Source organism: Patagioenas fasciata, chromosome 31, assembly GCF_037038585.1.
Source record: "Patagioenas fasciata isolate bPatFas1 chromosome 31, bPatFas1.hap1, whole genome shotgun sequence".
NCBI classification, from domain to species: Eukaryota; Metazoa; Chordata; class Aves; order Columbiformes; family Columbidae; genus Patagioenas; species Patagioenas fasciata.
In genome coordinates this window covers 3,837,910-3,853,164 of record NC_092550.1, presented here as the reverse complement: position 1 = coordinate 3,853,164, position 15,255 = coordinate 3,837,910, and the positions used below count along the sequence as shown (strand labels likewise).

The following is a 15,255-nucleotide window of genomic DNA, read 5'->3' as shown; positions in this document are numbered from 1 at the left end:
GGGTCCCCAGTGTTTTGGTAGGACCTACACAAACCCCCCTTGTGTCCCCCCCCATCCCCCCCCAGTGTCCCCGTTGTCGTCGCCCGGCGCCTCCCTGCCCCCCCCCACCCGCTGCGGGGGGGGGCCCGGGGGGGTCCCCCCTCCCCCGCCGCCCCCCCCCCGCCAACAGCACAACCGCCCCCTTGAGCCTGGGGGGGCTCAACGCCGGCAGCGGGTGAGGGGGGGCAGGGGGTGGGGGTCACGTTGGGGGGGTCATGGGGGTCGTTGGTTGGGGGGGTTGGGGGGTTATGGGGGTCACTTGGGGCGGTTGGGGGGGTCATGGGGGTCACTTGGGGGGGTTGGGGGTTCATGGGGGTCACTTGGGGGGGTTGGGGGGTCACATGGGGGTGGGGGGGTCATGGGGGGTAGGGGGTCATGGGGGGTTTGGGGGTCAAGGGGGTCATGGGGGGTTATGGAGGTCATGGGGTGGGGGTCACGTTGGGGGTTGGGGGGGTCAAGGGGGGTCAAGGGGGTCATGGGGGGTCATGATTTGGGGGGTCATATTGGGGGGGTTGGGGGGTCACATGGGGGTGGGGGGGGTCCCAGGGGGTCATGGGGTGGGGGGTGACATTGGGGGGGGTCATGGGGGGTCACTTGGGGGGTAAAGGGGGTCACAAGGGGGGTCACGAGAGGTCATGGGGGGTCGAGTGGGTCATGGGGGGTCATGGGGGTCCCTTGTGGGGAATCAGGGGGTTTGGGGGGGGTCATGGGGGTCACATGGGGTGTTGGCGGGGGGGAGGGGTCACGTGGGGGGGCGTGACCCCTGACGCCCCCCATTGGCCGCAGGGGGGCGGTGCTGGGCGTGCCCGGGCTCGTTGCCACCGCCCCATTGGCCACGATCCAAGGTGGGTGTGGCCAGCGCGACGGCTCCGCCCCCTCCGCGGGGGCGGGGTCACTGTGGGATGGGGGGCGTCCCTATAGAAGGAGGTTCCCTATAAAATGGGGTCCCTATAGAAGGGGGTTCCCTATGGGTTTGGGATGCCTATAGGAGGGGGTTCCCTATAGAATGGGGTCCCTATAGGAACAGGGTCCCTATAGCAGGGGGTCTCCTACAGAATGGGGTTCCTATAGAATGTGGTCCCTATGGGAGGGGGGTCCCTATAGAGCCAGGGTCCCTATGGGATGGGGGTCCCTATGGATTTAGGTTCCCTATAGAACTGGGGTCCCTATAGGACTGGGTTCCCTATAGAAGGGGGTTTCCTATAGAATGGGGTCCCTATAGAATGTGGTCCCTATGGGAGGGGGGGTCCCTATGGATTTAGGTTCCCTATAGAATCTGGCCCCTATAGAATGTGGTCCCTATAGGAGGGGATTCCCTATTAGAAAGGGGTCCCTATGGGAAGGGGGCCCTATGGATTTAGGTTCCCTATAGAAGGGGGGGTCCCTATAGAATGTGGTCCCTGTAGGAGGGGTTCCCTATAGATGGGGGGGCCCTGTAGAATGTGGTTCCCTATAGAAGGGCGTCCCTATAGATGGGGGGTCCCTATAGAATGTGGTTCCCTATAGAAGGGGGTCCCTATAGAAGGGGGGTCCCTATAGAATGTGGTTCCCTATAGATGGGGGGTCCCTATATAGGGGGGGGTCCCTATATAGGGGGGTCCCTATGGATTTGGGTTCCCTGTGTAAGGGGGTCCCTATACAGGGGGTCCCTATGGGGGGGTGGGGGTGTCCCCGTGTCCCCCCCTGACCGCCCCTCCCCCTCCCCCGCAGCTCTGGCGGCCGGCGGGAGCCGCCCCTCCCCCCACCGGGACGCGGGGGCTTCGCTGCTGCTGGGGGGGGGGAGGGGGAGGGGGCGGCGCCCCCAACCCCCCCCCCCGCCCCTCCCCCCCCTCCCCCCCCCCTCGCTGTTCCTGCCCCTGTTCGGGGGGGGAGGGGCCGGCTCCCCCCCTCCCCCTCCTGCTCCTCGTGCAGCTCCGGCTGCCCCTCCCCCCCCCCACCCCCACCACCCCCCCCGCGCGGGGAGCGACGGCTGAGGGGGGAGGGGGAGACCCCCCCCGCCCCTCCCCCACCCTACACCCCCCCCGTGGGGGCAGCGATGGGGGGAGGGGGGGGGAGGGGAAAGACCCCCCCCCCTCGCCCCTCCCCCCCTCCAGCGCTACAGACCAAAACCCGCCCCTCCCCCCACATTGATGGCAATGATGGGGGAGGGGGGAGGGGCCTGACCCCCCCCCCCAATAAATTCGGGGGGGGGGAAGGAACAAAAAGAGCGTTGGGGGGGGGAGGGGAATGGAGGAAAAGACCCAAAAAGTGGGAATTTCACACCAAAAAAAAAGGGGGGGGGAGGGGAAACGGCCCCTCCCCCCCCCCCAGCTGATCCCAAAGGAAAAACACAAATTGTGACCTCGGGCCGCGGATTTGGGGGAAAAGGGCGGGAAATCGGGAAAATTGGGGCGAGGAACGGGGAGAACGGGGAAGAGGAAAAGGGAAAAAGGGGGGAAATGGGAAAAGGGGGGAAATGGGGGAAGGGAAGGGGAGGGGAAAGGGAAAGAAAGAGGAAAATGGACCCAAAAATGAGAGGAAAGGGGGAAAAGGGAAAAAAAAAGGAAATGGAACAAATGTGGAAGGGGAAAAAGGAAAAAGGGGGAAAAAAGGAGGAAAAGGGGAAAAAAAGGAGGAAAAGGGGAAAAAGAGAAAATTCTAAATAAAAGAAGTGGGAAAAAAGGGGAAAAAAGGGGAAAAAGGGAAAAGAAGGAGAAAGAGGAAAAAAGGGAAAAGGAAAAAGGGAAAAAAAGGGGAAAAAGGGAAAAGAAGGGAAAAGAGGAAAAAAGGGAAAAGGAAAAAGGGAAAAAAGGAGTAAAAAGGGAAAAAATGGGGGAAAAGGAGAAAAAGGAGGAAAAAAGGGGAAAAAGAAAAAGGGAAAACAGGGAAAAAAGGGGGGAAGAGGAAAATAAAGGGGAAAAAGGGGAATGAAAAGGGGAAAAAAGGGAAAAGGGGAAAAAGGAGTAAAAAGGGAAAAAAATAGGGGGAAAAGGAGGAAAAAAGGGGAAAAAGAAAAAGGGGAAAACAGGAAAAAAGGGGGGAAAGAGGAAAAAAAGGGGAAAAAGTGGAATGAAAAGGGGAAAAAAGGAAAAAGGGGAAAAAGGGGGAAGGGAAAAAAGGGGGGAAAGCAGAAAAAAGAGGAAAAAACAGGAAAAAATGAAAAAGGGGAAGAAAAGGAAAAAATGGGAAAGGGAAAATAGAGGAAAAAAGGGAAAAAAAGAAGGAAAAAAAGGGGGGAAGGGAAAAAAAGACAAATGGGGAAAAGGGAAAGAAAAGGGGGGAAAAAGGGGGGAAAAAAGAGGGAAAAGGGAAAAAAGGGAAAAAAGGCAAAAAAAAGGGGAAAAGGGGGAAAAAGGAAAATGGGAAAAAAGGAGAAAAAAGGAAAAAGGGGGAAGGGGGGGGGGGAAAGGGGGAAAAAGGGGGAAAAGGAGAAAAAAGGGAATAAAGAGGAGGAAGAAAAGGGGAAAAAAGGGAAAAAAGGGGGAAAATAGGGGAAAATAGAGGAAAAAAGAAGGAAAAAAGGGGAAAAAGGGGAAAAATAGAAAAGAGGGAAAAAGGAAAAAGGGAAACAGAAGGGGCAAAATGGGGAAAAAAGGGGGAAATAGAGGAAAATAGAGGAAAAAAGAAGGAAAAAAGGGAAAAAAGGGAGGAAAAAAGGGAAAAAAAAAAGGGGGAAAGGGGGAAAAAAAGGGGGAAAAAAAAAGGGGGGAAAGGGGGAAAAAAGGGGAAAACCCCCCAAAAAGCCAAAAAAAGGAGGAAAGAGCCCCAAGGCCCCTCCCCCCCTGAGTGCCTGAGCCGGAAAAGCCCCAAAGTCGCCGCTTTGGCCCCAAAATGGGGGGGGGGAGGGGCCCCCTCCCCCACCACAAATACCTCATGGAGCCCCAAAATCCCCCCGTTTCACCCCAAAACTGTGAGGCCAAAAACCAAGGGAACAAATGAGAAACCCCCCCCCCAAAATGGTGGTTTGGGGGGGGGGGGGGAAGCCCCAAATCCCCCCAAATTTAAGCTGGGGGGGGGGAGGGGCTTGGTAGTGAATGTAGCCCCGCCCCCCCACCCCGTTTTGGGGTGGTTTGGGGGGTTTTTTGGGTTAAAAAACAACGGGGAATAAAAGGGGGGGGGTGGGGGAGGGGAACCCCCCATTTTGGGGGGGTTTGGGTTTTTTTTTGTTGCGTTTTTGGTGTTTTTTATACAGAAAACGGCGTCGGCGCTTCCGGAAAATGGGGGGAAAACGCCAAAAAATGGGGGTGGGGTTAAAAATGAGAAAGATGGGGGTGCCCCCCCCCCCCCCCCAAAATGGACCCGGCCGGGAAAACGGCGCCAAACGAGACCAAAAAAACCGCCCCGAAAATGGGGGGAAAAGCGACAAAATGAAGCGAAACGGAGCCAAAAAGCCACAAAAATCGCAAAAAAGGAGGAAAATGCCAAAAAAAAGCGGAAAAACGGAGGAAAATGGACAAAAAATGGGTGAAAAACGGAGGAAAATGGACAAAAAATGGGACGCGAGGAGGATGGGGAGAGGAGGAGAAAAAGGCGGGAAAGGAGGAAAAAAGGCGGGAAAGGCGAAAAATGGCCAAAAAAGGACAAAATTGGCCAAAAAAAGGACAAAAATGGACCAAAAAAAAAGGAAAAAAAGGCAAAAAAAAAGCCAAAAAAGGACAAAAAAAGCCAAAAAAACCCAAAAGCACCGCACCCAAACCTCAGAAAAACCACCAAAAAGTGTCGGGAAAGCAAAGGAAGTGACAGAAATGTTGATTTTTTAGACCAAAAAACGGCCCCGTCGCGGGGGCCCCTCCCCCCAGGGCCTCCCCTCCCCCCCCTTCCCGGGCCGGTTCGTTAGCGAAGCTTTAATTAATGAATCGTAAACCATAAATGGCCCGGGGAGGGGGGGAGGGGCGGGGGGGCACTTTGCCAAATACCTCAGAATTCACCTCAAACCAAATAAAGGGGGGGAGGGGAGGGGGGGGGAGGGGAGAGGCCCCTCCCCCACCCTGTGGGGTGGGGGATGGGGGGTGTTGGTTAATGAGCGTTAATTGGGGGGAGGGGCCGGCGATGGTGACGATGATGATGGTGACCATGGTGATGATGGTGATGGGACAATGGGGACAATGATGGTGACGATGATGATGATGATGATGATGATGATGATGATGATGAGATGGTGACCATGATGATGATGATGGTGACCATGGGGACAACGATGGTGACGATGATGATGATGATGATGAGATGGTGACCATGTTGACCATGATGATGATGATGGTGACAATGGGGACAACGATGGTGACGATGATGATGATGATGATGATGATGATGATGATGATGATGAGATGGTGACCATGATGATGATGATGGTGACCATGCGGACAACGATGGTGACGATGATGGTGATGATGATGATGATGAGATGGTGACCATGATGATGATGATGGTGACCATGGGGACAACGATGGTGACGACGATGATGATGATGATGATGAGATGGTGACCATGGGGACAATGATGATGATGATGATGGTGACCATGGTGACCGTGGTGACCATGATGATGATGATGGTGACAATGGGGACAATGATGGTGACAATGATGATGATGATGATGATGAGATGGTGACCATGGGGACAATGATGATGATGATGATGGTGACCATGGTGACCATGATGATGATGATGGTGACAATGGGGACAACGATGGTGATGACGATGATGATGATGATGGTGACAATGGGGACAACGATGGTGACGACGATGATGATGATGAGATGATGAGATGGTGACCATGGTGATGATGATGATGGTGACAATGGGGACGATGATGATGATGAGATGATGACCATGGTGACCATGAAGGTGATGATGATGATGGTGACAATGATGATGGTGACCACGGTGACAATGGGGACAATGATGCTGACGATGATGATGATGGTGGTGACCATGAGGACAATGATGATGATCATGGTGGCCACGGTGGCCATGAACATGATGAAGATGATAATGGGGACAACGATGGTGATGATGATGATGATGAGATGATGATCATGGTGACCATGGTGATGATGATGGTGACAATGGGGACAATGATGGTGATGATGATGATGAGATGATGATCATGGTGACCATGGTGATGATGATGGTGACAATGGGGACAATGGTGGTGGCGATGATGATGATCATGGTGACTATGAAGGTGATGATGATGATGATGGTGGTGACCATGGGGACAATGGTGATGATGAGATGATGATGATGGTGACCATGGTGATAACGATGATGATGATGATGGTGACAATGGGGACAACAATGGTGATGATGATGATGTTGAGGTGACAATGACCATGGTGACCATGAAGGTGATGATGATGGTGGTGACCATGGTGACGATGATGATGATGATGATGATGAGATGATGATCGTGGTGACCATGAAGGTGATGATGATGATGATGGTGACCGTGGGGACAATGATGATGATGATGGTGACCACGATGGGGACAATGATGATCATGGTGACCGTGGTGACGGTGACAAGGGTGACAACATCATGATGATGATGGGGGTGACCATGGTGACCATGATGATGATGAGGATCATCTTCATCATGGTGACCATGGTGACGATGACAATGGTGACAATGGTGATGATGACGACAACGGTGGTGACCGTGGTGACAATGGTGATGATGATGGTGACAATGGTGATGATGATGATGGTGACAATGATGGTGACGATGATGATGGTGACAATGGTGGTGACCATGGTGACAATGGTGATGATGATGGTGACAATGATGGTGACAATGGTGGTGACCATGATGACAATGGTGGTGACCATGGTGACAATGGTGGTGACAATGGTGGTGACCATGGTGACGATGACGATGGTGACGAAGCTCCAGGTGCTGATGGCCCCTCCATGACCTCCAGGTCCCCCCATGACCTTGGGGACACCCCCGGGGTCATGACCTTGGGGACCCCCCCGGTCCCCCCCTCCCCCCGCCCCCCCCCAAAGCCAAAGAGGGTGGGGGAGGGGCCGGCCCCGCCCCTCCCCCCCCGGCCAGATACCTCATTGACCTCGCGCAACCAAAGAACCCCGGGGGGGGCCCCCACTTTTTTGGGGGGGTCCCTATTCATTGGGGGGGTTCCCCTTTTATTGGGGGGTTCCCCATTTTATGGGGGGTTCCCCATTTATCCGGGGGGGGGGCATCCCTATTGATGGGGGGGGGTTCCCCCATTTATTGGGGGGTCTCCCATTTATCGGGGGGGGCGTCCCTATTGATCAGGGGGTTCCCCCCTTTTATTGGGGGGTTCCCCCATTTATTGGGGGGGTCCCTATTTTAGTGGGGGGTCCCCCATTTATTGGGGGGGGGTCCCTATTTATTGAGGGGGCCCCCAATTCCCAGTGGGACCCCACTCCCAGTTCTTGGTGCATCCCCTTGATTTTGGGGGGGGGTCCCTTATTTTTGGGGGGGGGGGGTGACCTCGTGCTGTGACCCCTCCCCCCCCCCCGTGGCCCCTCCCCCTCCCCCTGGGGGGGGCGGCGAAACGACCGAAAAACCAAAGATTCCACCCAAAAATTCCGCCCCCCCCCATCCCCATCCCCCCCCCGTTTTGTAAGAGACCTCAGAAAAACGTTAAAAAAAGAGAAAAAAAAGACAAAAATAATAAGAATTAAACAAAAAGAAACTCGGGAAAAAGGCAAAAAAACCAAAAAAAGGGCAAAAGTTTAAAAAAAAAAGACAAAAAAAGGAGAAAATTTGTACAAAAAGCCCCTTCCCCCCCCCATGTCTGTTTGTGACCTCCCCTGGCCACGCCCCCTCCCCTGGCCACGCCCCTTCCCTCTTGCCCACGCCCCCTGTCCGCGCCCCCTCTCCCAGCCCCGCCCACCGCCCTGGCCACGCCCCCTCAGTCCCGTCCCTTTCCCCGCGCTCCCGCCCTTCTTGGCCCCGCCCCCTCACGTCAACCACGCCCCTTCCCCCCTCCCACCACAGTGGCCCCGCCCCTTTCCCTTTAGCCCCGCCCCCCGTGTGTGTGTTCCCCCCCCCCGGGGCGGCCGCGCGCGTGACGTCACCTCCCGCCTCGTTCATTGTTTTTCGTGGGGGGGGTGGGGTTGGGTCGTTTCGGGGTTTCTTAATTAATTCTTGTTAATTATGCTAATTATTATTGATTTTTAAATTATTGACCTGGGTTTTTTTTCGGGGTTGTTTTTGGGGTTGTTTGTTGGTTTTGTTTTGTAACCGCGTGTGTCGGCCCCACGGGAACAATAAAGAAGCTGAACAGGAGCCTCCCCCTCTGTCCCCTGTCTTGGTACGACCCAAACCCCCCCAAACCTCCCCCCAACCCCCCTTGGTACAACCCAGACCCCCCCAAGTCCCCCCATTTCACCCGTTCCTTGGTACAACCCAGACGCCCAAATCCCCCCATTTCACCCCCTCCTTGGTACAACCCAGAGCCCCAAATCCCCCCATTTCACCCGCTCCTTGGTACAACCCAGACGCCCAAATCCCCCCATTTCACCCCCTCCTTGGTACAACCCAGACCCCCAAATCCCCCCATTTCAACCCCTCCTTGGTACAACCCAGACCCCCAAATCCCCCCATTTCACCCGCTCCTTGGTACAACCCAGAACCCCAAATCCCCCCATTTCACCCGCTCCTTGGTACAACCCAGACCCCCAAGTCCCCCCATTTCACCCGTTCCTTGGTACAACCCAGACCCCCAAATCCCCCCATTTCACCCCCTCCTTGGTACAACCCAGACCCCCAAATCCCCCCATTTCACCCGCTCCTTGGTACAACCCAGACCCCCAAGTCCCCCCATTTCACCCGTTCCTTGGTACAACCCAGACCCCCAAATCCCCCCATTTCACCCGCTCCTTGGTACAACCCAGACCCCCAAATCCCCCCATTTCACCCGCTCCTTGGTACAACCCAACCCCCCACTCCAATCCCCCCAACCCCCCCCCGCTTGGTCCCTCCCACCCCCCCATTCCCTCCCCCCACTTTGGTCCGATCCCCCCCCCCCCCCACCGCATTGGTTCCTCCCTCTCCCACCGCGCCGGGCCGCCCGCCCGTGACGTCACCACGCGCCGCGCTCCACCATTGGTCCCCGCCTTGACCGGGCGGGCGGCGCCGGCCAATAGGGAGGCGGCATGTTGGGAGGTGCCCGCGGAGGGAAGCGGGGACGGAGAGCGAACGAGAGCGGGAGAGAAACGGGAGGTGAGGGGGTGCCGGGGGGGTTTGGGGGGCCCGGGGGGCTTGGGGGGGGACCCGGGGCCGGGGGGGCTCGGGGGGCCCGGGTGGGGGCGGGATTTGGGGGGGGGCTGAGGGGAAACGGGGCCTGGGGGGGGGGGGAAAGGGGTTTGGGGGGGTCCTGAGGGGCTAAAGTGGGGTTGGGGGGGGTAAAATGGGTTTGGGGGGGTCCTGGGGGGGTCAAAGGGCATTTGGTCCTGAGGGGGTCAAAGGGCACTTGGGGGGGTCCTGGGGGGGTAAAATGGGTTTGGGGGGGTCCTGAAGGGGGGGGTCAAAGGGCATTTGAGGGGGTAAAATGGGTTTGGGGGGGTCCTGAGGGGGTCAAAGGGCATTTGGGGGGGTCCTGGGGGGGTAAAATGGATTTGGGGGGCTCCTGGGGGGGGTCAAAGCTCATTTGGGGGGGTCCTGATGGGCTTAGCCCCCCCCCCATTTCTTTATTTCCCCTCCCAAATTTTAACCCTCCCCCCCCATTTTTTGACCCCCCCCCATTTTAAACCCCTTCCTCATTTTTTACTCCCCCCAATATATTTGCCCCCCCCTTTTTATCCCTTATTTTTTGACCCCCTCTTGTTTTTAATCCCCCCCATTATTATTTAATCCCCCCCCATTATTTTTAATCCCCCCCCCATACTTTTAACCCCCCCATTTTTAAACACCCCCCTACTATTTTATTGCCCCTCCTATCTTCCCCCCCCCCATTTACCCCCTCCCATTTATTCCCCCATCCCCATTTATTTCTGACCCCCTCTTTCCCCCCCACATTCTCTCAACCCCCCCCCATTATTTTCCCCCTTTATTTCTTGACCCCCCCCCGTTTATTTTTACCCCCCCGTTTATTTTTAACCCCCCTGTTCTTTGCCCCCTTCACTCTCCCACTCCCCCATTATTTCCCCTTACCCCCCCATTCCCCCCCTCTAACCCCCCCATTTCCCCCCCAACTTCTCTACCCCCCCTTTTAACCCCCCCTTTAAACTCCCCCCCCCTTTAAACTCCCCCCCCCTTTAAACTCCCCCCTCCTTTAAACTCCCCCCCTTTAAACTCCGCCCCCTTTAAACTCCGCCCCCTTTAAACTCCCCCCCCCTTTAAACTCCCCCCCCCTTTAAACTCCCCCCCCCTTTAAACTCCCCCCCCCTTTAAACTCCCCCCCCTTTAAACTCCCCCCCCCTCCTCCCACCCCCCCTTCCTCCCACCCCCCCTTTCTCCCACCCCTCCCATTTCTTCACCCCCCCATTTCTCCCCACCCATTTCTTCCCCTCTCCCCCCCCCACTCCCCCCCTCACCCCCCCACCCCCATTTTCCCCCCCCCATTTCTTCCCCTCTCCCCCCCTCCCCCCCTCCCCCTCTCCCCCCCCCACTCCTCTCACCCCCCCACCCCCTCCTCTCACGCTCCTCCCCCCTCCTCTCACCCCCCCCCTGCCCCCCTCACCCACCCCTCCCCTCACCTCCTCTCACCCCCCCTCCCCCCTCCTCTCAACCCCCCCCATCCCCCTCTCCCCCCCCCACCGCCTCTCTCACCCCCCTCACTCCCCCCCCACCCCCTCCTTCTCTCCCCCCTCACCCCACCCCCCCATCACCTCACCCTGCCCCCCCCAATTTCTTCCCCCTCCCCCCTCCTCTCACCCCCCCTCTCCCCCCCTCCTCTCCCCCACACCCCCTCCTCTCTCCCTCCCACCCCCTCCTCTCCCCGCTGCCCCCCACCCCCCCCCCCATTTCCCCCCCCACCCCTCTAACCCCGCTGTGTTCTCCCCCCCAGGGCCATGGCGACCCCCCCAGCGGGCGAGGAGACGCTGGTGCTGCTGGAGCACCGCTACGTCTGCTCCGAGTGCGGGCACCTGGCGGCGGCGCTGGGGGAGGCGCTGGCGCACCAGCAGCACCAGCACCCCCCCCCGCAGCACCCGCAGCACCCGCACCAGCTCGAGCTGCTGGGCGCCCCCCCGGACCCCCCCCAGTACCAATGCCTGGAGTGCGGGCAGCTCCTGGTGACGCCGGGACAGCTGCTGGAGCACCAGGAGCTGCACATCAAGCTGCTGGCGCAGGACCCGGAGCCGCTCGGCTCCGTCGCCGCCAAACCCAGCGCCGCCATCCACTTCGAGTGCCCCGAGTGCCGCGCGCTCTTCGCCACCCAGGAGCTGTGGTTGAGCCACCGGCAAAGCCACCGCGCCCCCAACCCGGCTCCGGCGCCCACGGCCCGCGTGGACCTGGAGCACTCGTACCGCAAACCCGGCGAGGACGACGCCGACGCCGCCGACGCCGAAACGGTGCAGCTGCTGCTCTACGAGTGCGGCGAGTGCCGGCAGCTCTTCCAGAGCCCCAAGGACTTCCTGGAGCACCAGGCCGCGCACCTCACCCCCCCGCTCGTTAACGGCGGCGCTAACGAGCCCAACGCCGCCGCCGCGCCGCCGCCGCCCCCCGTCGAGCACCGCTGCCCCGAGTGCCAGCGCCTCCTGGGCGGCCCCCGCCAGCTCCGGCGCCACCTCCGCTGTCACCGCTTGGGCGCTTTCCAGTGTCCCCTGTGCAGCAAAGTCCTCCCGACGCCGCCGGCGCTGGAGCAGCACCTGGGCGGCCACAGCGCCGAGTCGCGCTTCCTGTGCCTGGATTGCGGCTCCGCCTTCGACACCGAATCCCTGCTGCTGGCGCACCGGCGCACGCACTCCCCGAACCCCCTGCACCGCTGCCCCTGCGGCAAAGCCTTCGCCAACATGACCAAATTCCTCTACCACCGCCGCACCCACGGCGCCGCCAAACCCAGCGCCGAACCCCCGCCGCCGCCACCCCCGGAGCCCAAAGCGGCCGCGCCGCGCCCGCCGGAGCCCAACCACCGCTGCGGCGCCTGCGGCAAAGCCTTCGGCAAAGCGGCGCAGCTGGCGCGGCACCAGCGCTTCGTGCACCGCCTGGAGCGGCGCCACGAGTGCGCCGAGTGCGGCAAGATGTTCAAGAAGAAGTCGCACCTGCGCAACCACGCGCTCACGCACACGGGCGAGCGCCCCTTCGCCTGCCCGGACTGCGCCAAAACCTTCAACTCGCAGGCCAACCTCCTCCGGCACCGCCTGACGCACACGGGCGAGCGGCCCTACGAGTGCCAGCTGTGCCACAAGCGCTTCACCCAATCCTCCACGCTGCGCCAACACTTCTTCGTGCACTCGCGCCGCTACCCCTACAAGTGCCAGGAGTGCGGCGTCCGCTTCCACCGGCCCTACCGCCTGCTCATGCACCGCTACCACCACACCGGCGAGTACCCCTACAAGTGCGCCGATTGCGGGCGCTCCTTCCTGCTCCGGCGCCTGCTGGACGTGCACCGCCTGGCCCACGCCGGCCGGGAGCCGCAGGTCTGCGCCGGCTGCGGCGCCGCCTTCGCCAGCGCGGCGCAGCTGCGGGAGCACCGCTGTCCCCGTGGTGGCGGCGGCGCCCGGCGCTTCGAGTGCCCGGTTTGCGGCAAGAAAGCGGGGTCGGCCGCGCGGCTGCGGGCGCACGAGCGGCTCCACGCGGCGCCCGGCGCGGCGCCGGAGCCGCCGCGCTCTCCGGCGCCGGCGCCGCCGCGGCGCCCGCCTTGCGCCAAGAGCTTTGAGTGCGGGGAGTGCAAGAAGCTGTTCAGCACCGAGACGTCGCTGTCGGTTCACCGGCGCATCCACACCGGCGAGCGGCCCTACCCCTGCCCCGAGTGCGGCAAAGCCTTCCGGCAATCCACGCACCTCAAGGACCACCGGCGCCTGCACACGGGCGAGCGCCCCTTCCGCTGCGGCGACTGCGGCAAAGCCTTCGCCATCGCCGTGCGCCTGGCCGAGCACCGGCGCATCCACACGGGCGAGCGGCCCTACCGCTGCGAGGGCTGCGGCAAAGCCTACCGCTCCTTCTCCAACCTCTGGAAGCACCGCAAGCTGCACCAGCAGCAGCCGCCGCGGGGACCCGCGGGCGCCGGAGCCGCCGCCGGGGCCGTTATCAGCACCGGAGCCTCCGCCGGGGCCGTTATCAGCACCGGAGCCTCCGCCGGGGCCGTTATCAGCACCGGAGCCGCCGCCGGGGCCGTTAGCGGCACCGGAACCGCCGCCGGCTCCATCGTTGGTACCAGAAGCAGCTCTGACTCCGTTAGCGGCACCGAGGCCGTTATTGAGACCGTAAGCGGCGCCGGCGCCGTTATCAGCACCGCGACTGGCGCCGGCTCTGTTATCGACACCATAACCAGCGCCGGGACCATTATCGAGACCGTAACCGGCGCCGGCTCCATTATTGAGACCGTAACTGGCACCGGGGCTGTTATTGAGACCGTAACCAGTGCCGGCTCCGTTATCAGCACCGGAACCAGCGCCGGCTCCGTTATCGGCACCATAACCAACACCGGCTCCGTTATCGACACCGCAACCACCACTGGGTCCATTATCGAGACCATAACCACCACCGGCTCCGTCATCGGCACCGGAACCGGCTCTGGCTCCGTTATCGGCGCCATAACTGGTAGCAGCTCCATTATCGGCGCTGTGACTGGTACCGGTTCCATTACTGACACCATAACTGGTGCTGGAACCGGCGCCGGCTCCATCATCAGCACCACAACCGGCACCGGATGCGTTATTGGCGCTGGAACAGGCACCGGATCCGTTGTTGGCACCGGAACCGGATCCGTCGTTGACACTGGAACCGGAACCGGATCCATCATCGACACCGGAACCGGATCCATCATCGACACTGGAACCGGATCCATCATCGACACTGGAACCGGAACCGGATCCGTTATTGACACTGGAACTGGAACCGGATCTGTTATCAACACCGGAACCGGATCCGTCATCGAGACCGGAACCGGAGCCGGTGGCACCGTCACTGTCACCGTCACCGTCCCCGTGCCCGCCCCCCCCAGCCCTGGCGGGGACGTCGGCGCCGCTCTGGCCGTGGTGGAAACCATCGAGATTTACCCAGCGCCCCCCCCGGACCCCCAACAACCTGGGGGGCTGCAGTGACCCCCCCGGGACACCCCCAAAGTGGGGACCCCCCCATCCCCCCCAGGACACCCCCGCTTTGGGGACCCCCCAATATCCCCCCCAGGACACCCCCAAAGTGGGGACCCCCCACCCCCCCCCCAGGACACCCCCAGTTTGGGGACCCCCTTGTGCCCCCCCCAGGTTTCCCACCCTCATTTTGGGGACACCCCCTACCCCCCCCATTTTGGGGGGGACAAAACCCAATGTCCCCCCCATCCCCACCCCCCCCAAGTCTCCCCGCACCCCCTGATTTTTGGGGGGGGGAGCAGCCGCATTTGGGGGGTTGTTGCCCCCGCCCCCCCCCCCATCCCATTCTCCCCCCCCCATTGTGGGGGGGCTGTTAATGAATTCCTGATGCAATTAAAAGAGAGAAAACGACCCAAAGTGTCTTTATTGGGGGGGAGGGGAATGGGTGGGGAGGGCACTTAATGGGGGGGTAAGAGGGTGGTTAATTGGGGTCGGGGTAATTACCCTATTAGGGTGTTAATTGCCTTATGGAGGTGTTAATTGCCTTGGGGGGGGCGGTGTCTGAGTTTTGCTGTGGGTGGGGCTGAGCCCCGCCCCCTCCGCAAGCCCCGCCCCATTCAATAAACCCCGCCCATTTGTCCCACCCCACCCGTTAACCCCGCCCCCTCCCAAGCCCCGCCCTCCAATGGACCCAATGGCCACGTCCCCTCCTGCTAACCCCGCCCCTTTTCCAGCCCCCGCTCCTTCACTCAACCCTGGCCACGCCCCCTCCCGCTAGCCCCGCCCACACCCTCCACCATCCGATCAGCCCCTAGCCCCGCCCCTTTCCCAAGCCCCGCCTACACATCCTATCCCCCTATTACCCATTTGGCCACGCCCCCATTGACCCCGCCCACCTCCACCCCATTCCCTTGCGGCCCCGCCCTCCAATTACCCCGGCCACGCCCCTCCTATTAACCCCACCCCTTCCGCCCCCCCCTCCCGCGCACCCCCCCCGGACGATCCCACGCGGGGGGGGGGGAGGTGCGCCCCCCCCCACCTTCAGCCCACCC

At 60.4% G+C, this 15,255-nt stretch overlaps 1 protein-coding gene across 1 annotated transcript; it reads left to right on the top strand.

Annotated features, from left to right (window-relative positions):
• Positions 1 to 9,157: 9,157 nt before the first annotated feature.
• ZNF574 (zinc finger protein 574) lies at positions 9,158 to 15,018 on the top strand. Its single transcript, XM_071800525.1, has 3 exons — positions 9,158 to 9,230; positions 11,017 to 14,149; positions 14,938 to 15,018. Exons 2-3 carry the CDS (start codon positions 11,021 to 11,023, stop codon positions 15,016 to 15,018), a joined length of 3,210 nt encoding a protein of 1,069 aa, XP_071656626.1. The 5' UTR covers positions 9,158 to 9,230; positions 11,017 to 11,020.
• Positions 15,019 to 15,255: the final 237 nt, after the last annotated feature.

What these genes read in the sequence shown, in the direction of transcription:
- ZNF574 (XM_071800525.1), top strand. Translation starts at nt 11,021, where the DNA reads ATGGCGACCCCCCCAGCGGGCGAGGAGACGCTGGTGCTGCTGGAGCAC. An exon ending in TCGGCGCCGCTCTGGCCGTG is followed by an intron (nt 14,150 to 14,937) that starts GTGGAAACCATC and finishes CCCCTTTTCCAG; the next exon opens with CCCCCGCTCCTTCACTCAAC.